The sequence below is a fragment of the Hyla sarda genome, chromosome 1, assembly GCF_029499605.1.
Source record: "Hyla sarda isolate aHylSar1 chromosome 1, aHylSar1.hap1, whole genome shotgun sequence".
Lineage (NCBI taxonomy): Eukaryota > Metazoa > Chordata > Amphibia > Anura > Hylidae > Hyla > Hyla sarda.
The window spans coordinates 327,689,126-327,712,549 of record NC_079189.1 but is presented as its reverse complement, the minus strand read 5'-3'; the positions used below and the strand labels follow the sequence as shown (position 1 = coordinate 327,712,549).

The 23,424-nt window shown below is 45.0% G+C and overlaps 1 protein-coding gene across 1 annotated transcript in view; it reads right to left on the bottom strand.

Annotated features, from left to right (window-relative positions):
* The window catches only part of MUSK (muscle associated receptor tyrosine kinase), a 198,601-nt gene that overhangs the window by 5,754 nt on the left and 169,423 nt on the right, over nt 1-23,424 (bottom strand). The window contains exon 18 of the mRNA XM_056563621.1: nt 21,047-21,195. Within this exon, the coding sequence (XP_056419596.1) occupies nt 21,047-21,195 (149 nt within the window). The remainder of the gene's footprint in view (nt 1-21,046; nt 21,196-23,424) is intronic.

The following is a 23,424-nucleotide window of genomic DNA, read 5'->3' as shown; positions in this document are numbered from 1 at the left end:
AAGGGCACAAAGATCTGGCAAGGGTCAAAAGGAAGTGCTAGTACTTATAGGGTCATGGAGCAGCGAGAACCAATTAAAGGACAACTGCAGTGGCAAACATTTATATATGCCAGGGCCTCAAAAATAAACGAAATAAACTAGTACATACCTTCCTACGAGCCCCCATTGGTCCGGCACAGGCCTCACGGTCCGGCATTGCTGATGTCATTCCACTTCCTGGGGACGGGGACGCCGCAGAGCCGTCGGCGTATCACCGGCCATGGCGATGTCCCGCCCTGGCCTGTGATAGGCTGAGCCCATTGGCATGTAAGGAGCTCTGGCCGGCTTCTTACATGACAGTGGGCTCAGCCTATCACCGACCGGGGCGGGACATCGCTGCGGCCGGTGATACGCTGACGACTCTGCGGCGTCCCCGTCCCCAGGAAGTGAAATGGCATCAGCACTGCCGGACCGTGAGGCCAGTGCCGGACTAACGGGGGCTCGTAGGAAGGTATGTACGAGTTTATTTTGTTTATTTTTGAGGCCCGGGCATGGGCATATATAAATGTTTACCACTGCAGTTGTCCTTTAAGTGACTACTGGCCCTTTCACAGAGCCAGCGCGCGCGTGCCCTAGGAGGCACAGACGTGCCGGCAGGTAGGCAGAACAGAGGAGACACAGGGCCGATGGGGGAGGTAAGGAGCAGTGGGCTGAATACAATCGCATCACGGGATGCGAATCGCAGTGCGGACTGCACCAGGGGTCCGCGGCCAGCATGTCTGAATGTGGCATGACTCCTAACATCCCTTTTGTAGTCATTATTCTCTTTTGAGCTTTTTAAAAGTTTTTAATCTGTAATGTTTTGATATTTTGTATGTTAATGAAGTGATCTAATGTATTAGATTTGGGTGTTTACTATTTTGGTGTCTTTCTCTTTCTATTGTGAAATGATGCAAATCATAAAATGTTGCAGTATCTTGTAATACCTTTTTTATTGGACTAACAGCATTTTGTAGAGACAAGCTTTCGGGATTCCTTGATAAAGGGAGGAATCCCGAAAACTTGTCTCTACAAAATGCTGTTAGCCCAATAAAAAAGGTATTACAAGATACTGCAACATTTTATGATTTGCATCTGCATCACTGGACTAATACGGCTACTCAAATTTACTATATTGTGATATGAGAAAGTCTGAGCAGGACCTGTCCACACCGCTGTGGCCAGTTATCTGCTGCAGGTGTTTTTTTTTTACTGGAATACCCCTTTATATAGTTTGAACAGAACATGGTCTGTGAATATATCTATCCCAAGGTAAATAATAGCTAATAAATATTGTAATGTTACATTTTCAAGATAACAGTAAGCACCCTTTTACACGGTCAGATAATTGCGGGTTATAAACAACAATCCATGATATGGCAAAGCGGTTGGTTCTTTTGTAGCACCGCATCTACACAGAGCAACTGTCAGGGGAGTAATTGTTTTTTTTTTTTTTACAAACAGTTACCGTAATTGGGCCAAAAATCAACACACGTAAGAGGGCCTCAACCCCTTGAGGACCCAGCCCATTTTGGCCATGAGGACACAGCCAATTTACTCTTTCTTTTTTGTTTACTTCTCCTTCCCTTTTAAGAGCCTTAACGCTTAACCCCTTAAGGACTCAGCCCATTTTGGCCTTAAGGACTCAGACAATTTAATTTTTACGTTTTCATTTTTTCCTCCTCGCCTTCTAAAAATCATGACTCTTTTATATTTTCATCCACAGACTAGTATGAGGGCTTGTTTTTTGCGTGACCAGTTGTCCTTTGTAATGACATAACTCATTATATCATAAAGTGTATGGCGCAACCAAAAAACACTTTTTGTGGGGAAATTAAAACGAAAAACGCAATTTTGCTAATTTTGGAAGGTTTCCTTTTCACGCTGTACAATTTATGGTAAAAATGACATGTGTTCTTTATTCTGAGGGTCAATACGATTAAAATGATACCCATTATTACATACTTTTCTATTATTGCGCTTAAAAAAAATCACAAACTTTTTAACCAAATTAGTACGTTTATAATCCCTTTATTTTGATGACCTCTAACTTTTTTATTTTTCCGTATAAGCGGCGGTATGAGGGCTCATTTTTTGCGCCATGATCTGTACTTTGTTTTTGATACCACATTTGCATATAAAAAACTTTTAATACATTTTTTATAATTTCTTTTTTTAATAAAATGTATTAAAAAAGTAGGAATTTTGGACTTTTTTTTTTCCGTTCACGCCGTTCACCATACGGGATCATTAACATTTTATTTTAATAGTTCGGACATTTACGCACGCGGCGATACCAAATATGTCTCTAAAATTTTTTTTTACGCTTTTTGGGGGTAAAATAGGAAAAAATGGACGTTTTACTTTTTATTGGGGGAGGGGATTTTTCACTTTTTTTTTTACTTTTACATTTTTTTAAATTTTTTTTTACACTTGAATAGTCCCCATAGGGGACTATTCATAGCAATACCATGATTGCTAATACTGATCTGTTCTATGTATAGGACATAGAACAGATCAATGTTATCGGCTATCTTCTGCTCTGGTCTGCTCGATCACAGACCAGAGCAGGAGACGCCGGGAGCCGGACAGAGGCAGGTGAGGGGACCTCCGTGCGGCGTTCTGAATGATCGGATCCCCGCAGCAGCACTGCGGGCGATCCGATCATTCATTCAAATCGCGCACTGCCGCAGATGCCGGGATCTGTATTGATCCCGACACCTGAGGGGTTAATGGCGGACGCCCGCGAGATCGTGGGCGTCAGCCATTGCCGGCAGGTCCCTGGCTGCGATCAGCAGCCGGGATCAGCCGCGCATGACACGGGCATCGCTCCGATGCCCGCGGTTATACACAGGACGTAAATATACGTCCTGGTGCGTTAAGTACCAACGCATCAGGACGTACATTTACGTCCTGCGTCCTTAAGGGGTTAAAAGGGAAGGAGAAAGGAAGGCGCCTTAAAGGGGTACTCCGGTGGAAAACATTTTTTTTAATCAGCTGGTGCCAGAAAGTTAAACAGATTTGTAAATTACTTCTATTAAAAAAATCTTTATCCTTCCAGTACTTATTACCGGCTGTATATTACAAAGGAAGTTCTTTTGTTTTGGTATTTTTTTTCTGTCCACAACGCTCTCTTCTGACACCTCTGTTTGTATCAGGAAATGCAGCATAGGTTTGCTATGTGGATTTGCTCCTGTTCTGGACTGTTCCTAATACGGACAGAGGTGTCAGCAGAGTGCACCGTGGACAGAAAAAAAAAAAAGAAATCCAAAAAGAAAAGAATTTTCTCTGTTGTATATAGCAGCTAATAAGTACTGAATGAATAAATATTTTTTTAATAGAAGTAATTTACAAATCTATCATGGACAAAGAGATGTGTGAACATTGGAGCACTAACCTCAGACACCAGGTAATTTCTTGCGAAGATGCTTTATTTCATGTTGCTGTACACAAGGTAGCAGGGAGGTGGACAGGTGACTCATCGGATAGAGATGAGCGAACTTTTAAAAAATTTGATTCGGCCGATTCGCCGAATTTTCCGAAAAAGTTCATTTTGATCCGAATTTTTATATTAAAAAAGGCTATTTCTAGCCTACATACAGCCTCTATAGGAGTATAGAACACTTTGCTGTGTTCTAAAACGCATATGGAGTGTGCTGGGGTAGTGAAATAATACTGTTATTCAGAATAACATGCAGATTACCAGCATCGATTTTAGAATGACAGAGCCTGGTGGTGGCATCAGTGTCAGGAGACCATATAGTGACTGAATGACATAGCGTGGAGGTGTTGGCAGCATGAGGACACCATATAGTGGCTGAATGACACAGCTTGGATGAGGCTGAAGCATGAGGACACCATATAGTGGCTGAATGACACAGTGTGGAGTTGTTGGCAGCATGAGGAGACCATATAGTGGCTGAATGGCACAGCGTGGAGGTGTTGGCAGCATGAGGACACCATATAGTGGCTGAATGACACAGCTTGGATGAGGCTGAAGCATGAGGACACCATATAGTGGCTGAATGACACAGAATGGAGGTGTTGGCAGCATGAGGACATCATATAGTGGCTAAATGTCACAGAATGGAGGTGTTGGCAGCATGAGGACACCATATAGTGGCTGAATGGCACAGTGTGGAGGTGTTGGCAGCATGAGGACACCATATAGTGTCTGAATGACACAGCATGGACATGTTGTCAGCATGAGGAGACCATATAGTGGATGAATGACACAGCATGGAGGTGTTGACAGCATGAGGAGACCATATAGGGGATGAATGGCACAGCCCGGAGTTGCCAGCAGCATGAGTAGGCACTAGACCTTCACAATCCCTAAGATTAAAAGATTAATTAAGAAATTTAAACCGAAGATTTTGGATAGCGGGTGCTACCTATGTGAAAATTTGAAATTACCAGACCCAAGCCCAACAGCGGCATCAGTAACCCATATATTGCCTGAATGACACAAACTGTAGTTGGCTGATGCACAAGTACACACCAGGGCTTCACAATCCCCCCCAAAAAACACCACAATTTTAGAAATTTTTGGAAAAGATTTTGGATAGCGGGTGCTGCCTATGACAAAATTTTAAATTACCAGACCGAGGCCCCACAGCGGCATCAGTAACCCATATATTGCCTGAATGACACAAACTGTAGTTGGCTGATGCACAAGTACACACCAGGGCTTCACAATCCCCCCCAAAAAACACCACAATTTTAGAAATTTTTAGAGAAGATTTTGGATAGCGGGTGCTGCCTATGACAAAATTTTTAATTACCAGACCGAGGCCCCACAGCGGCATCAGTAACCCATATATTGCCTGAATGACACAGCCTGGAGTTGGCTGATGCACAAGTTCACACCAGGGCTTCACAATCCCTAAGAAAAAAACACCACAATTTTAGTAATTTTTGAAAAAGATTTTGGATGGCGGGTGCTACCTATGAGAAAATTTGAAATTACCAGACCCAGGCCCCACAGCGGCATCAGTAACCCATATATTGCCTGAATGACACAGCCTGGAGTTGGCTGATGCATGAGTTCACACCAGGGCTTCACAACCCCCCCAAAGAAAAACACAATTTTAGAAATTAAAAAAAAAAGATTTTGAATAGCGGGTGCTGCCTATGACAACATTTTAAATTACCAGACCCAGGCCCCACAGCGGCATCAGTAACCCATATATTGCCTGAATGACACAGCCTGGAGTTGGCTGATGCACGAGTTCACACCAGGGCTTCACAACCCCCCCCAAAAAAAACACAATTTTGGAAATGTTTAAAAAAGATTTTGAATAGCGGGTGCTACCCATGAGAAAATTTGAAATTCCCAGAACCAGGCCCAGCAGCGCCATCATTTTTTTATTTGAAATTTAAAACAACCTTTGCGTGTGCCGGACCCCAGCGTGTGGGTACGAAGGACCAAATCCAACAAGCCCACACAGGGCTCATGTGGCCGTGAGATTTAGGTGAAACGTCTCCATTGCCCTGACCGAAAATGTGAAATTCCCAGACCCAGGCCCAGCAGCGCCATCAGTAAACCATATATTGCCTGAATGACACAGGCTGGAGTTGGCTGATGCATGAGTATGTACCAAAGCTCCACAATCCCTAATAAAAAAGACAAACATTTTTGACTAAAAATGTTAACGAAAATTTAGGACAGCGAGTGGTCTCTGTATATTACCAGAATGATGCAGCCTGGAGTTGGCTGCAGCATGAGGAGACCATTGAAATTTAAATCAAAATTTGTGTCCCGGACCTGAGGCTGGGTACAAAGGACCGAACCTCACAAGCACCCACAGGGCTCATGTGGCTGTAAGATGTAGGCGCAACGTCTCCACAGCCCTGACCGGCCATTTTTGTACCTTTGTTTAAGAACAAGCGCATATCCAAGAGTCCAGAAGACTCTATAATGTAGGATGGTGGATCACCAAAAAACATTCTTCTATAAAATATTTTTTATGAAATAAAGAAGCAGAGTTCATCCCTCTGCGTATAGTTTTTTGAAAATCTTACTTAAAAAATCACACACAACAATCGTTCAATGGTGTTATGGTTATTATTGTGGAAAATTCAAGTTTATTACTGTCATAATTATCTGAAAATTTGAAAAAAAACACTACCCATGAGTGTTTAATAACCCCATATATTGCACCATATATGTTGAAATTTAAATTAAGCATGTATGTATGTATTTCAAAAATCCTAAAATTAAAGGCCCAAGCCCAGAAGCATCATGAAGTCAAGTAGTTCCTGAAAGACACAGGAGCAGTCAGGAGTAGGCATCAGCAGTACCCAAGAGGCTTTAATAACCCCTTACATTGCACGATCACTCGCGAGATCAGCAATAACAGGTGTGTTGTGCCCTCAGATGTACGGGGCTGCATGCGCGCTACACTGAACGGACCAGCGTGTGTCTATCTTTCACCGACAGGTGCGGGTAACCCGCTGAACCCCCGTCGCGATAGGGAACAGGGATTGCAATTATTTGCCAGGAAAGAAGAATCACAACTAAGCGCCGGTCATAAGCTCGGGTTCATTAAGTCCCTGCCCTTTGTACACACCGCATGTCTTTACTACCGATTGGATGGTTTAGTGAGGTCCTCGGATCGGCCCCGGCGGGGTAGGAGAAGGCCCTAGCAGAGTGCCGAGAATTTAAAGATCATTGTTGAAATTAGCATTAAGCATGTATTATCTACTGCTAAACTTCCAAAAATGTAAGGCCCAAGGCCTGAGGCATCAGGAGGCAATTATTTCCTGAAAGACACAGAATGAGTCAGGAGCAGTCAGGAGCAGTACCCAAGAGGGTTTCATAACCAACCCCTTACATTTAAAGATCAATGTTGAAATTTGCATTAAGCATGTATTTAACTACTGCTAAACATCCAAAAATTGAAGGCCCAAAGCCTGAGGGCAGGGAGGCAAGTAGTTCCTGAAAGACACAGAATGAGTATGGAGCAGGCATTCGCAGTACCCAAGAGGGTTTCATAACCCCTTACATTTAAAGATCAATGTTGACATTTGCATTAAGCATATATTTAGCTACTGCTTAACATCCAAAAATTAAAGGCCCAAGGCCAGAAGCATCAGTGAGGCAACTAGTTCCTGAAAGACACAGAATGAGTCAGGAGCAGTCAGGAGCAGTACCCAAGAGGGTTTCATAACCAACCCCTTACATTTAAAGATGAATGTTGAAATTTACATTAAGCATGTATTTAGCTACTGCTAAACATCCAAAAATTGAAGGCCTAAGGCCTGAGGGCAGGGAGGAAGTAGTTCCTGAAAAACACAGAATGAGTATGGAGCAGGCATTGGCAGTACCCAAGAGGGTTTCATAACCCCTTACATTTAAAGATCAATGTTGACATTTGCATTAAGCATATATTTAGCTACTGCTAAACATCCAAAAATTAAAGCCCAAGGCCAGAAGCATCAGTGAGGCAAGTAGTTCCTGAAAGACACAGGATGAGCCAGGAGCAGGCAATCGCAGTACCAAAGAGTGTTTCATAACCCTAATTGATAACCCAAGAGGGTTTCTTAACCAACCATAATTGGGAAATGTTGGTGCAGCAGCATGGTCAATCTACTCTGAGGCATCTGGCATTGGTGGCTGGAAATCCTGGCTGATCCCTCCCTGATTCATCTTGACAAACGTCAGTCTCTCCACATTTTTGGTGGACAGACAGGGTTCGCCTTGGGGTGACTATGGCCCCGGCCGCACTAAACACCCGCTCTGATGGCACACTACTGACCGGGCAGGACAGCTTTTCCAGGGCAAACTCTGCTAGTTGTGGCCATAAATCAAGTTTGGCTGCCCAGAAGTCCAGCGGATCTTCAATGGTTGTTGGCATGGCTATGTCAAGGTATGCCACCACCTTCTGGTTCAGGTCCTGCTCCATGTCTACCTGCTGCTGATGAGTTGCTTCACTATGCGGGTGAAGAAAGCTACTCCTCAGCAACTGTAGACCCAGGCTGCTGCTGATTGAGCTGGTACTGCTCGGCTCAGCACAAGCCATCAATTCTATGAAAGGTGCAGAGTGCACCACTTGAAAAGGGAGGGACTGCAACACCAGCAACTTGGACAGGAGCACATTCAACTTCTGTGCCGTTAGATGAGTGGGCGCATACTGTTGTCTCTTGGACATGGCTTCGCTGATAGATTGTTGGCGGAATGGCTGACCAAAAGTGGGAGAAGCAGGAGTGACAGAAGGAGGGTTTGAAACACAGCTCGCTTCGGCTTAGGTGGTGAAGCCTTGGCTGGATGAAGGAGGGAGCGGATGGCCACTGGGTGATGCAGCAGGTTGGACCACTACATCGGAGCCACGGTTCTCTTATGGTGGCGAAGCATGTGTTGACGCAGGGCCGACATTGGGACCCTGGCCACGCTTCACCTTCTGCCGACAGATCTTGCATGTGGCTATGCGAACCTCCTCCGGATGCCTTATGCAAAACTTCCACACCGCCGAGTAGCTGATTTTCCCACCTGCAGTTCGCACTAATTGACTGCTACTGGTGCCGTCTCCAGGAACCTTTGTTCCACTACCTGCCGCAAAGCAGGTGGTCTCCCCCGGGCACGTTTGGCTCCTGAATTTCCACTCCTGCCACCACGCTGACTACCAACCGTGCTACCGCCTTGCTGCCTCAAGGGCAACCTGCAACTCTCTTCTCCTGATGATAATGAAGCCCCTTCTTCACCCGGCTCCCAATTGCGATCAGCTTCATCATCATCAACAGTTGTGTGCACGTCACTGATGTCCTCCTCAGGTTCCCCAACAGTGTCTGCTTCAGGACCCTGAACACTTGCAACACCGCCTCCCATGTCACTCTCCACATCACTACTTGGCCGCCTAGCGGAGCAAGCGGCGCATGACTCCTCCCCTTATTGGCTGTCCAGTAGCTGCTGACTGTCCTCTATTAGATCGTCCTCAGTAAATAGTGGAGCTGAACCAACAGCATGAGATACTTCTTTAGGAGAGGGAACAGCATAGGACAAAGGCAATGGGAGGACACGGACTGCTCCCGGGCCATGCCAACTGAGGTTGTGTCTGAGGTACCCACCGACTGTTGCCTGGGGGTGTCAGATGTCACTTGTGATGATGTGGATGAGCGTGTTAACCAATCTACGACAGCAGATGGGTTGCTGGTGAAGACACGACCGCTGGCTGATAACGGGAGCTCAGGCCTCTCGCTGCGACTCCTGCTGCCACTCGCCCCAAGTCTGCTGCCAACTCTGCCTGAAGTATTTAGGCCTCTGCCACTCCTCTCTGCACGTCCTGGCACTTCTCTGCCTGACATAGTGCGTTTATGAGGGTATTACAATACAGCAGCTGGTGATTACTTACGGCCGTCCTTGAACAGTATGTAGGCCCTTTACAGATTAACAGGTACTAAATGGTACAATACTTGTAGGTACCTATGCGGTATGCACTGATGAGGGCAGTAATATGCCTATTAGCAGAAAAAAAATCTGTATTTTTGTAAAACACCAGCCGGTGGATACTATTGTTTGGACTTTGACGGTATGGAGCACCTTGACAGCTTAACAGGTACTAAATGGTACAATACTTGCATGTACCTAAGCGGTATGCACTGATGAGGGCAGTTATATATGCGTAACTATACGCAGAAAAAACAATTAAAAAAAAATAAAAAAAAACAGCCGGTGAATAGTATTGTTTGGACTTGCACAGTATGTAGCCAGCCCCTTGACAGATTAAAAGGGACAAAATGGTACAAATGCACTACAGTCCTGCCTTTCCCTAATGCTGATGTGACTAGCAATTGCAGTGTAACGCTGTGGTATGAGCTATTCACACACACGCAGTCCTGTCCTCTCCATCTGAGTGCATAGATGAAATGAAGAGAGGCAAGATGGCTGCCGATTATATAGGGGCTGTGACATCACAGGGGTCAGTGAACACTGATAGGCTGCATCTCACATATGATTCAGGGTCAGCCCGCCTACCTTCATTCCCGCCGCTGTTTCCTACCCTCCCATAATCCCTTACCCCATGTACACACATGTGGATCCGCCATCTTAGGTCTCCAAATAGCCTGGAACGCTGTAAAATGGAGTTTAATGAAGCAATTCGCGCAATAGAATCGCGGCGATATTCGTATTCGCTGCGAATCAAATTTTTCATGTATTTCGTAACTAATTCGGGTTCGTCAACTTCGATTTGCTCATCTCTACTCATCGGCTCACCGGCTCACCGGCTGCATCCACCCGCATGCTTGTCATCTGTCCACCTCCCTGCTACCTTGTGTACAGCAACATGAAATAAAGCTTCTTCGCAAGAAATTACCTAGTGTCTGAGGTTAGTGCTCCAATGTTCACACATCTCTTTGTCCATGATACGTCTGAAGTCTGCATTAGATTGTGAAGCACAACTTACACCACGCAAATTCAGTGCTGGCTGCATAATCACCTGTCCGCCAACAGGTGTCTCCTCCTGAGAGATACCTGAATCTATACAGTGCCAGGTCTATCCTGTTTTGTGATGTGATAATTTACAAATCTGTTTAACTTTCTGGTACTAGTTGATTTAAAAAAATAAAAATAAAAATTCCACCGGAGTACCCATTTAACTTTTTTCCATGTACAGACCCATATGATGAAATTTTTTTTTGCCCAACCATTTGTACTCTGTAAAAAAAAGTCTAACTTTTTAAACAAAATACGTACATTTTAAATTGCTGTATTCTGACCATATAACTTTTTTATTTTTCCTATATGGGTTGGAATGAGGGCGCATTTTTTTGCACCGTGATCTGTAATTTTTATTGGTTCCCAGATTGTGCATATTTGACTTTTGGATTGCTTTTTATTACATTTTTTGTTACATGTGATGTGGACAGTTTTGGAATATGCTATTTGCCTTAGGGGACCATAAACTTTATGTTTCAATAGTTTCTGCACACAGAGATACCAAATAAGTGTTTTTTTTTGTTTTGTTTTTGTTTCTTTGTTTTAATTTGAAAATAATAGGAGCATGTACAGTATCTCACATAAGTGAGTCCACCTCTCCCATTTTTGTAAATGTTTTATTATATATTTTCATATGACAACACTCGAGAGATTACACTCTGCTACAATGTAAAGTAGTGAGTGCACAGCCTGCCTAACAGTGTTAAATGTTGTGTCCCCTCAAAATAACTAAACACACAGCCATTAACGCCTTAACCTTGGCAACAACAGTGAGCACATCCATAAGTGAAAAGCAACATTAACAGAGTAACATTAACCCCTTAAGGACCCGGGGTTTTTCCATTTTTGCATTTTCGTTTTTTCCTCCTTACCCATAAAAAATCCTAACTCTTTCAATTTTGCACCTAAAAATCCACATGATTGCTTATTTTTTGCGCCACCAATTCTACTTTGTAATGACATCAGTCATTTTACCCAAAAATCTACGTCAAAACGGAGAAAAAAATCATTGTGCGGCAAAATTGAAAAAACAAAACCCCATTTTGTAACTTTTGGGGGCTTCCGTTTCTACATAGGAAATTTTTCGGTAAAAATGATACCTTCTCTTTATGCTGTAGGTCCATGCGATTAAAATGATACCCTACTTATATAGGTTTGATTTTGTCGTACTTCTGGAACAAATCATAACTACATGTAGGAAAATTTATACCTTTAAAATTGTCATCTTCTGACCACTATAACTTTTCCGCTTATAGGGTGGTATGACGGCTAATTTTTTTGCGCCGTGATCTGAAGTTTTTAGCGGTCCCATTTTTGTATTGATAGGACTTATTGGTCGTTATTGAATAGTGAATGATTATTCATTTTTTCATGTGTAAAAAGTGACCAAAAATACATTATTTTGGACTTTTGAATTTTTTTGCACGTACGCCACTGACAATGCAGTTTAACTAAGGATATATTTGTATTATTTGGACATTTCCGCACGCGGCGATACCATATATGTTTACTTTTATTTACACTGTTTTTTTTTTTTTTTTTAAATGGGAAAGGGGGGTGATTCAAACTTTAATTAGGGAAGGGGTTAAATGATCTTTATTCACTTTTTTTTTTGCAATGTTATAGCTCCCATAGTGGGCTATAACACTGCACACACTGATATTTTACATTGATCAGTGGTTTCTTATAGGAAACCATTAATCAATGATTCTGCCACTTGACAGCTCATGCCTGGATCTCAGTCACTGAGCAGTCATTCGGGGATCGGACACCAGGAGGCAAGGTAAGGGACCCTCCTGCTGTCTCACAGCACGCCGTGGCCCCGTGTTATACAAGGGGAGCGGACTCATGACATACCGGTACGCAGGTCCGTCGCTACCGGACCGGCAAACCAAGCAATTGCTTGGGGCCCCGAGCTGGCTGAGGGGCCCCGAGCAGAGCTGGTGCTTGTCCGTCCTGTAGCGACGGGGCGCTTCGGGGGGCCCGCACATTTCACCAAAATTACCTGTTTTGGGGGGCGCGGGCCCCTTAAGAAACAAAGCAGGGCCGGCACCGGACAGGTCAGGGGATGATTGGAGTAGAAACGTCACGTGCCCCGCGCAGGCACGCTCGTCTACGCCAATCACCTGACCTGTCCCTGCTTGCGTCCCCGCGGCAACCTCCAGCATCCTCCATACAGTGACAGGAGCAGCAGCAGACTCCCGCCTCTGCAACGATCCCCGGCAGGGTAAGTAAACTGTCGTGGGGGGCGGGAGGGGAGGATTGTATGGTGGTTAGGGGACTGCAATGGTGATGAGAGGTGTGTGTGTGTGTGTGGTCTGTGTGGTCTGTGTGTGTGTGTGTGGTCTATGTGTGTGGTCTGTGTGTGTGTGTGTGGGGGGGGGGTGTTATGGGGGTCATGAGAGATGCAGGGGTGTTGTGAGGTCATGAGAGATGCATGGGTGTTATGGGGTCATGAGAGATGCAGGGGTGTTATGGTGGTCATGAGAGATGCAGAGATGCAGGGGGGTGTTATGGGGGTCATGAGAGATGCAGGGGGGTGTTATGGGGGTCATGAGAGATGCAGGGGGTGTTATGGGGGTCATGAGAGATGCAGGGGTGTTATGGGGTCAAGAGAGAGATGCAGGGGGGTGTTATGGGGGTCATGAGAGATGCAGGGGGGTGTTATGGGGGTCATGAGAGATGCAGGGGGGTGTTATGGGGGTCATGAGAGATGCAGGGGGGGTGTTATGGGGGTCATGAGAGATGCAGGGGTGTTATGGGGGTCATGAGAGATGCAGGGGTGTTATGGGGTCATGAGAGATGCAGGGGGGTGTTATGGGGGTCATGAGGATGCAGGGAGGTGTTATGGAGGTCATGAGAGATGCAGGGGGGTGTTATGGGGTCATGAGAGATGCAGGGGGGGTGTTATGGGGGTCATGAGAGATGCAGGGGTGTTATGGGGTCATGAGAGATGCATGGGTGTTATGGGGTCATGAGAGATGCATGGGTGTTATGGGGTCATGAGAGATGCAGGGGTGTTATGGTGGTCATGAGAGATGCAGAGATGAAGGGGGGTGTTATGGGGGTCGTGAGAGATGCAGGGGGGTGTTATGGGGGTCATGAGAGATGCAGGGGGGTGTTATGGGGGTCATGAGAGATGCAGGGGGTGTTATGGGGGTCATGAGAGATGCAGGGGTGTTATGGGGGTCATGAGAGATGCAGGGGGATGTTATGGGGGTCATGAGAGATGCATGGGTGTTATGGGGTCATGAGAGATGCAGGGGTGTTATGGTGGTCATGAGAGATGCAGAGATGAAGGGGGGTGTTATGGGGGTCGTGAGAGATGCAGGGGGGTGTTATGGGGGTCATGAGAGATGCAGGGGGTGTTATGGGGGTCATGAGAGATGCAGGGGGTGTTATGGGGGTCATGAGAGATGCCGGGGTGTTATGGGGGTCATGAGAGATGCAGGGGGGTGTTATGGGGGTCATGAGAGATGCAGGGGGGTGTTATGGAGGTCATGAGAGATGCAGGGGGGGGTGTTATGGGGGTCATGAGAGATGCAGGGGGGGTGTTATGGGGGTCATGAGAGATGCAGGGGGGGTGTTTTGGGGGTCATGAGAGATGCAGGGGTGTTATGGGGTCATGAGAGATGCAGGGGTGTTATGGGGTCATGAGAGATGCAGGGGGTGGTGTTATGGGGGTCATGAGAGATGCAGGGGGGTGTTATGGGGGTCATGAGAGATGCAGGGGGGTGTTATGGGGGTCATGAGAGATGCAGGGGTGTTATGGGGGTCATGAGAGATGCAGGGGTGTTATGGGGGTCATGAGAGATGCAGGGGTGTTATGGGGGTCATGAGAAATGCAGGGGTGTTATGGGGGTCATGATAAATGCAGGGGTGTTATGGGGGTCATGAGAGATGCAGGGGGTGTTATGGGGGTCATGAGAGATGCAGGGGGGGTTTTATGGAGGTCATGAGAGATGCAGGGGGGGTGTTATGGGGTCATGAGAGATGCAGGGGGGGGTTGGGGGTCATGAGAGATGCAGGGGGGTGTTATGGGGGTCATGAGAGATGCAGGGGGGTGTTATTGGGGTCATGAGAGATGCAGGGGGGTGTTATGGGGGTCATGAGAGATGCAGGGGGGTGTTATGGAGGTCATGAGAGATGCAGGGGGGTGTTATGGGGGTCATGAGAGATGCAGGGGTTGTTATGGGGGTCATGAGAGATGCAGGAGGGGTGTTATGGGGGTCATGAGAGGTGCCCCCCCCTGCACCTCACCTCATCTAAGCCCCCCCCCCCTGGTTATAATAGTGATGCGGAGAGGTGTGGGTGGGGGAGTTATAGTAATGACGAGGAGAGGTTTGGCAGGGGGTTATGGGGATGATGAGGACACAGAGGATAAGAGGGGGTGTATATGTATATATGATGTGTATGCATGTGTGGCAGCATTGTATTCAGTGGATACAGTGTGGAGCAGCATTATATTCAGGCTACAGTGTGTGGCAGTATTATATTCAAGGTACAGTGTGAGGCAGCATTATATTCAGGGTACAGTGTGTGGCAGCATTATATTCAGGGTACAGTGTGTGGCAGCATTATATTCAGGATACAGTGTGTGGCAGAATTATATTTAGTGGGTACAGTGTGGGGCAGTATTATATTTAGTGGGTATAGTGTATAACAGTATTTGATTCAGGGTACAGTGTATGGCAGTATTATATTCAGGGTACAGTGTGGGGCAGTATTTTATTTAGGTTACACTTTCTGGCAAGGTTATAATGATTACTGTCTTCATGCAGAGGATGAGGATCTACTGACATTGAGGAGCCAATGATGTCTGGATGTCAGACTCTGCAGAGAAGACGGAGCTGGGGGAAGACCTGGTCTCTGGACCAGATGAAGAAGAAAAGATAACAGAGAAGATATCACTCAAGTCAGAAGACGTCATTCAGGTCACTGATATCATTGTGTATTCTCCTGACTGTCCCATCAGAACTGTAGTCACTTGTAAGTTCTGCAGTGATGATGGGTAAAACTGTGTCCAATCTGTGTCTCTTCAGCTGTTACAAAACTACAACTCCCATTGCAAGAGGCTCTCCAGACATGATGGGAGTATTAGCTTTCCAACAGCTGGAGAACCACTTTAACCGAGGTGATCGGTGGGGGTCTCAGCAGTCAAACCCCCCCAACAAAAAAAATGGCTCTGGGGGGGGGGGTGTCTGGACAGGGGGTATGGGTAGGGAACACTGCTGCACCTAATGTGGGGGGAACACTGCCTACCTAATGTGGGGGGAACACTGCCCACCTAATGTGGGGGAACACTGCTGCACCTAATGTGGGGGGAACACTGCCTACCTAGTGTGGGGGGAACACTGCCTACCTAATGTGGGGGAACTCTGCTGCACCTAATGTGGGGGGAACACTGCTGCACCTAATGTGCGTCGTATCGACGTTCACTCACGTTGCGCTCCCAGAATTCAAGGGCCGGCGTTACTATGTCCTGACGCCGGCCCTAGAGCGTGACGTGCGTCAACATCAAAGGGGGGGGGGGGCCTCCATGTCCATTTTGCTTGGGGCCCCCAAATTCCTTCAAACGGCCCTGCCGGTACGTCATGGGTCCTTAAGGGGTTAAACATTATTATACAGGCTGTGCACTCACTACTTTATATTGTAGCAAAGTGTCACTTTTTCTATGTGGTCATATGAAAAGATATAATAAAATATTTACAAAAATGTGAGGGGTATACTGTAAGCCCCCTTTCACACTACAGTAACCCCCCGACCTACGATGTCCCCGACATACGATAATTTCAACATACGATGGCCTCTCAGAGTCCATCGCATGTTGAAGGCAGCATCAACATACAATGCTTTTGTATGTCGGGGCCATCGCATTAACAACTATCCGGCAGCGCAGACTGCTTCAGCTGCTGCCGGATAGCCATTTAAGGTGCCCCGTGTGGTCCAGTGACAATCACTTAAATGTCCCCGGCGCTCCGGACCATACTCTTCGGGATCCCCTGCACAACTCTCCATTGTCGTCATCACGTCGCCGCGCACACCGTCCAGTCATCCAATAGGAGCGGCGTGTGTAGCTACATGATGACGGCAATAAAGAATGACGATCACAGGCAGCGGAGATGCCCTGGAGCGGCAGGGACACCACAGGGATGCGGCGACATCGATGGACGGTGACATCCAGGGCAGCGGTGACGGTCCGGAGCGGTGGGGACAGGTGAGTACACCTTCCCATATTTAACATTGCACAGATCCCTCAATGTACGATGGTTTCAACAAACGATGGTTCATTTGGAAGGAATTACCATCGTTTGTTGAGGGACCACTGTATAAAGTTGCTCCGTTAAAAGATCCGTTAGAAACGTCCGTTAGAAAAGCCATGTTAAATGGCCGTTACAAAATCCCATTCAAGTCTATGGGATTTTTTAATTATTCGTTATGACCCATTATAGCCCGTCATGAATAACGGACGTTAGTTGTGACTGAAGAAAAAAAGGCACATGCACTAATTTTTCTTCCGTCACAAGAAACGGTAAATTAACGGCCATTATTTTGAACATTGAAGTCTATGGCAAACGGATGAGCCTTAATGTCATCCGTTTACACCTGGTTTATAATATCCATTATTACCTCTGAGCATGCTCAGAAGAGGTGACATCAGCAGACTCCTGAAGTGCTGAGGGACTACTACTACTCCCATCATGGAACAGACTTGTTTCCATGATGAGAGTAGTAATTCCCCAGCTGCGGGAGTTTGCCGGTGGCTGGGGAGGCTACATTAGTGTTTGCACTACTACCCCATCATGGAACAGACTCTTTTACATGATGGGGGTTGTAGTACAGGGGCTGAGGGATTGATCGCACCAGGTCTCACTTCTGAGACCCCATGCGTTCAGAAGTTATTAAGCAGGGGAGCGGGCGGCATGGTCTGCAACACTGCGATGTATCGTGTGTTTTTACTTTCATTTTTAAATGCTCCGCCGGGAGCACCTGAATGGCTGGTACCTAGGAGCCATTCAGGGCTCCCTGCGGGGTTTTTAAAATGAACATTGTGAGTGGCAGCGGGGGCCATATGTATATTAAATATGCTGTGGGGGCAAAAAATATAGTGCTGCGAGGGGGGGGGGCAGACATATAGCCTATATATCTAGCCCCCCAGCACATTTATAATATGGCCCCCCTGCAGCACATTAATATAAGATATGACCCCCGCCGGTGCATTAAAAAATATATAACCCCCTCGTCGGTGCATTAATAAAGATATGACCCCGCCGGCGCATTAATAAAGATATGAACCCCTGCCAGTGCATTAACCCCTTAACGACGCAGGACATAAATGTACGTCCTGGTAATGTGGTACTTAATGCACCAGGACGTACATTTACGTCCTGAGCATAACCGCGGGCATCGGAGCGATGCCGGCATCATGCGTGGCAGGTCCCAGCTGTGGATCGCAGCCAGGGACCCGCCGGTAATGGCGGACACCCGCCATCCCGCGGTTGTCCGCCATTAACTCCTCAGATGGCGTGATGAATACAGATCACGGCATCTGAAGCATCGCGGTCACTTAACAGGATGATCGGATCGCCCGCAGCGCTGTCGCGGCGATCCGATCATCCTGAACGGCAGACGGAGGTCCCCTCACCTGCCTCCGCTGCCTTCCGTGAGTCTTCTGCTCTGATCTGCCTTCCCGCAGACCAGAGCAGAAATGACTGATAATGCTGATCAGTGCTGTGTCCTATACATAGCACTGAACAGCATTAGCAATCGAATGGTTACTATAAATATTCCCCTATGGGGACTATAAGAGTGCAAAAATAAAAGTTAAAAAAAGTTAAAAAATAAAGAAAAAAAAATTTGAAAAACAGGGAAAATGGGACAAAAAATGTGAAAAACCCCCAAAAAGTGTAAAAAAATTATTTTATATACATATTTGGTATCGCCGCGTGCATAAACATCCGAACTATTAAAATAAAATGTAAATGATCCTGTTCGGTGAACGGCATGAACGTAAAAAAATAAAAAGTCCAAAATAGCTGCTTTTTTATAACATTTTATTCGAAAATTTTTTTATAAGAAATGTAATAGAAGTTTTGTATAAGCAAATATGGTATTAATAAAAAGTACAGATCATGGCGCAAAAAATGAGCCCTCATACCACCGCTTATACGGAAAAATGAAAAAGTTATAGGTCTTCAAAATAAGGGGATTTTAAATGTACTAATTTGGTTAAGTTTGCGATTTTTTTAAGCGCAACAGTAATAGAAAAGTGTATAATCATGGATATAATTTTAATCGTATTGACCCAGAGAATAAAAAACACGTCATTTTTACCATAAATTGTACGGCGTGAAAACAAAACCTTCCAAAATTTGCAAAATTGCGGTTTTCTTTTTAATTTCCCCACACAAATAGTATTTTTTTGGTTGCGCCATACATTTTATGGTAAAGTGAGTGATGACATTACAACTGACAACTGGTCGCGCAAAAAACAAGCCCTCATACTAGTTTGTGGATGAAAATATAAAAGAGTTATGATTTTTTGAAGGGGAGGAGGAAAAAACGAAAATGTAAAAATAAAATTGTCTTAGTCCTTAAGGTCCAAATGGGCTGAGTCCTTAAGGGGTTAAAGGGGTTATCCAGGAAAAAAAAATGTTTATATATCAACTGGCTCCAGAAAGTTAAACAGATTTGTAAATTACTTCTATTACAAAATCTTAATCCTTTCAGTACTTATGAGCTTCTGAAGTTAAGGTTGTTCTTTTCTGTCTAAGTGCTCTCTGATGACACGTGTCTCGGGAAACGCCCAGTTTAGAAGCAAATCCCCATAGCAAACCTCTTCTAAACTGGGCGTTTCCCGAGACACGTGTCATCAGAGAGAACTTAGACAGAAAAGAAGTAATTCACAAATCTGTTTAACTTTCTGGAGCCAGTTGATATATAAAATAAAGTTTTTTCCTTGAATACCCCTTTAATAAAGATATGACCCCACCGGCGCATTAATAAAGATATGACCCCGCCGGCGCATTAATAAAGATATGAACCCCCGCCGGAGCATTAATAAAGATATGACCCCACCGGCGCATTAATAAAGATATGACCACCCCGCCGGCACATTAATAAATATATGGCCCCCCTCCAGTGCATTTATAATGTGCCCCCCGCAGTGCATTTGTCATAAAATGCCACCGCAGCGCTATATGTGAAAAGTATATCTTTGAGCAGTGCATCGGGCCGGCAGCTTATTTTTCATACATAGCGCTGCGGTGGCATATGTATATTGATGTGCTGTGGTGGCCAGTTAACGCTATATGTCTGCTCCCCCCCAGCGCATCTATATACATATGCAACTGCAGCGCTATGTATGAAAAGTATTTACTTATTATCATGCCTCTCATTAAAATAGTGGATAGAGCTCAAGTCAATTCAGCCTGTCTTCATACTTACTGCCCACTGGCGCTAGAGTCCATCTACCCAATTTACCTAACAGCCACTAGATGAGAGAACATGGTTTAGACTTACTTGGGCACTTGCCCTGCTGGGAACCGCCCCCTGAGCACTTGAGCCTCATTTTCATACAAACAAAAAGGCTTATATCTCAGTGCTAGATATTACTATAGCTGTGAAGAAAAGTATGCCCGAAATTACGAAAGCTAGCACTATCTAGCCATGAACAATTTTTTTGTGGCCCACATATCCGCTTTAAGTTCTAACCACAAGTACAAATGTAATCCAAACAGAATATATCTTGATTGGAGCTTAAAATATTGATAAATACTAAACTTTGGCCTCATTGCTAAATCCAGAAATTGTGCCAAAGTGCATTGTGCCAAAGGAAGTATTCTGAACAGATTGTTCTGAGCAATACACTGAGGAATACAGTACAATGTCATCTCAAGAAGAATTTGTGGAAATATGTGGTTAAAAGAGATGTTTAAGCTTTTTTAACAAGGGAAGGAAAAAGCTTAGTTTAAACAAGCTAATGTTTGTTCTGAGCAGCAACAACAGATTTACGATCTCCATTAATATTCCAGATACTGCTGACCCGTAATCCTGTCGCATACTCCGAGATAACTGCCTTAATATTGGACAATGATGGTTCTGTATTATTTAACATTATAATCACCAGACAAGCTCTACTTTTCCAAGCATGGTGGCTGCGATAAAGGATATAATTGTAATGCTGATGTGATTATCTGGTCAATTCAGAATTTAAATAGCACATCGTTATTCTATATACAAGTATTTCCCAACCAGTGTGCCTCCAGCTGTTGCAAAACTGCAATTCCCAGCATGCCTGGACAGCCGAAGGCTGTCCAGGCATGCTGGGAGTTGTAGTTTTGAAACAGCTGAGGGCACATTTGTTGGGAAATATTGCTATATACAATGCAATGTGCAAAAAGGATCTCATTTACAGGTTATGGAATCAACACCATCAAAACTAATAGACCAATATGGCCTAAGGTTGGTATATTTGAAGGGGTTATCCAGGATTTAAAAAAAAAAAAAAAAAAAAAAGTGCTGATTTATTCCAAAAACAACACCACACCTGTCCTGTCCATTTTGTACCATGTTCTAAACAAAAAAGCTTACCTAGGAGCTTTACAATGTTAGGGTGATCAAACTCCGCCATAAGCGCCGCCTCTCTTTGGAAGTCAGCCTGCATATCAGCAGAGGCTTCTTCTTTCAGCATCTTTACTGCTACCATTGTAAAAGGTTCATAAGGAAGCAGCCCTGGCGCCCTAAAAAGCAACAAAAAAATTGTTACATTTTTCAACACAATGGTGAAGTAGTATTTAATAATGCATGTAAGCATTTTCATAGTTTTAAAAAATGTGCAAAAAAAAAGTCTTTCTACTGCCATGTATAGGTAGTTATCACGTGTGTCAATGTATGAGCCATAAAAGCGCACTGAAACATGATTAGGGGCATCAGCCAAACATGAATTATTTTGATGTCAGGACTCCGCCCCGTGTGACATCACGCCCCCTCCCATAGATTTGCAGTGAGGTGAAGGGGTGTGACGTCACACGGGGGAGGAGTCCTGACGTCACAAACTTCCATTCCCGTGGTCGCGACTGAGATTCCCTCCAGCGCTTCCGGACAAGAAACAGGTGGGTGCCACACATAGGCGTGCGCAGCCTATTGCATTAGGGTGTGCACCCTAAAGCACAAACTCACTCCGCGCACGCGTGTGTATATATATATACACACACATACATATACACACACACACACGCACTCCTGCTTGCATAGTGTAGGAGGATTGGATCCAGGGCCAGTTTTAGGCTTAGCGTGGCCCTGGGCAAAATCAGAAGTGGGGTCCCAAAAGTCGTAATAGTGCACTAATCAGATTAGCACATTTTTGGTCACTTCAAATACCATAAAAAATATCTAAAAAGCAAAAAAAAAAAAAAATGGTACCGATAAAAACTACAAATCACAGCGCTAAAAATGACCCTCATACATCCCCATATACAGAAAAATAAAAGTGCTATAGGGATCAGAATAGTACAATTTTATATTTTTGTATTCACATTAGGTTGGCAGCATAAATCTCCCACATTAGGATGGAAATATATTTTCCCCACATTAGGTTGGCACTATAGTTCCCCCACATTAGGTGCAGTATAGTTCCCCCACATTAGGTTAGTAGTACAGTTCCCCCACACTAGGTGCAGTACAGTTCCCCCACATTAGGTTGACAGTATAGTTCCCCCACATTAGGTTGGCAGTATAGTTCCCCCACATTAGGTTGGCAGTATAGTTCCCCCACATTAGGTTGGCAGTACAGTTCCCCCACATTAGGTGCAGTACAGTTCCCCCACATTAGGTGCAGTATAGTTCCCCCACATTAGGTGCAGTATAGTTCCCCCACATTAGGTGCAGTATAGTTCCCCCACATTAGGTGCAGTATAGTTCCCCCACATTAGGTGGAATATAGTTCCCCCACATTAGGTGGAATATAGTTCCCCCACATTAGGTGGAATATAGTTCCCCCACATTAGGTGGAATATAGTTCCCCCACATTAGGTGGAATATAGTTCCCCCACATTAGGTGCAGTACAGTTCCCCCACATTAGGAGCAATATAGTTTCCCCACATTAGGTGCAGTATAGTTCCCCCACATTAGGTGCAGTATAGTTCCCCCACATTAGGTACAGTATAGTTCCCCCAAATTAGGTTGGCAGTATAGTTCCCCCACATTAGGTACAGTATAGTTCCTCCACATTAGGTTGGCAATATAGTTCCTCCACATTAGGTACAGTATAGTTCCTCCACATTAGGTGCAGTATAGTTCCCCCACATTAGGTGCAGTACAGTTCCCCCACATTAGGTGCAGTACAGTTCCCCCACATTAGGTGCAGTATAGTTATAATTGTAGGGAGGAGGACAAGTCTAGAATTTACCATGAGGCTTACGGGACTAATTCTACCGCTGATCTTATATTTGCCAAGGGGTTCAATGGGCGGAGCCAAAGGGTTGTCAAAATTAGGTTTTGCCTAGAGTGTCAAAAATCCATGCACCAGCCCTGACTAGACCTCCCACTTGTGTGTATGTTGCTGGTGTTTATAGGGAGGCATTTCATGTGGATTTGAAAAAAAAATTGTAAGTTGAATGGTAAAACTCATGTTTTTCTTTACTTGGCAAACAGAAGAACACTTTTACTATAAGATGGTGGCAAAGAGGGGGGAATATTCCAAATTACATTTTTTTTTTGCACCAGATTGGTTGAAAAAGTCTGCAGCTGACCCAAAACTAGGACTCCCAGCATGTTGCACCATAATCTAAATTGTACTCCTATATAGTGCAAGATGTGTGGAGTTGTAGTTTTGGTCATCATAGATTGTATCAGGGCATGCTGGGAATTGTAGTTGGTAACTGCACCTCCCAGCATTGCATTCCTTGAAGGAATGCAATGCTGGGATTTGCAGTTACCAACTACAATTCCCAGCATGCCCTGATACAAT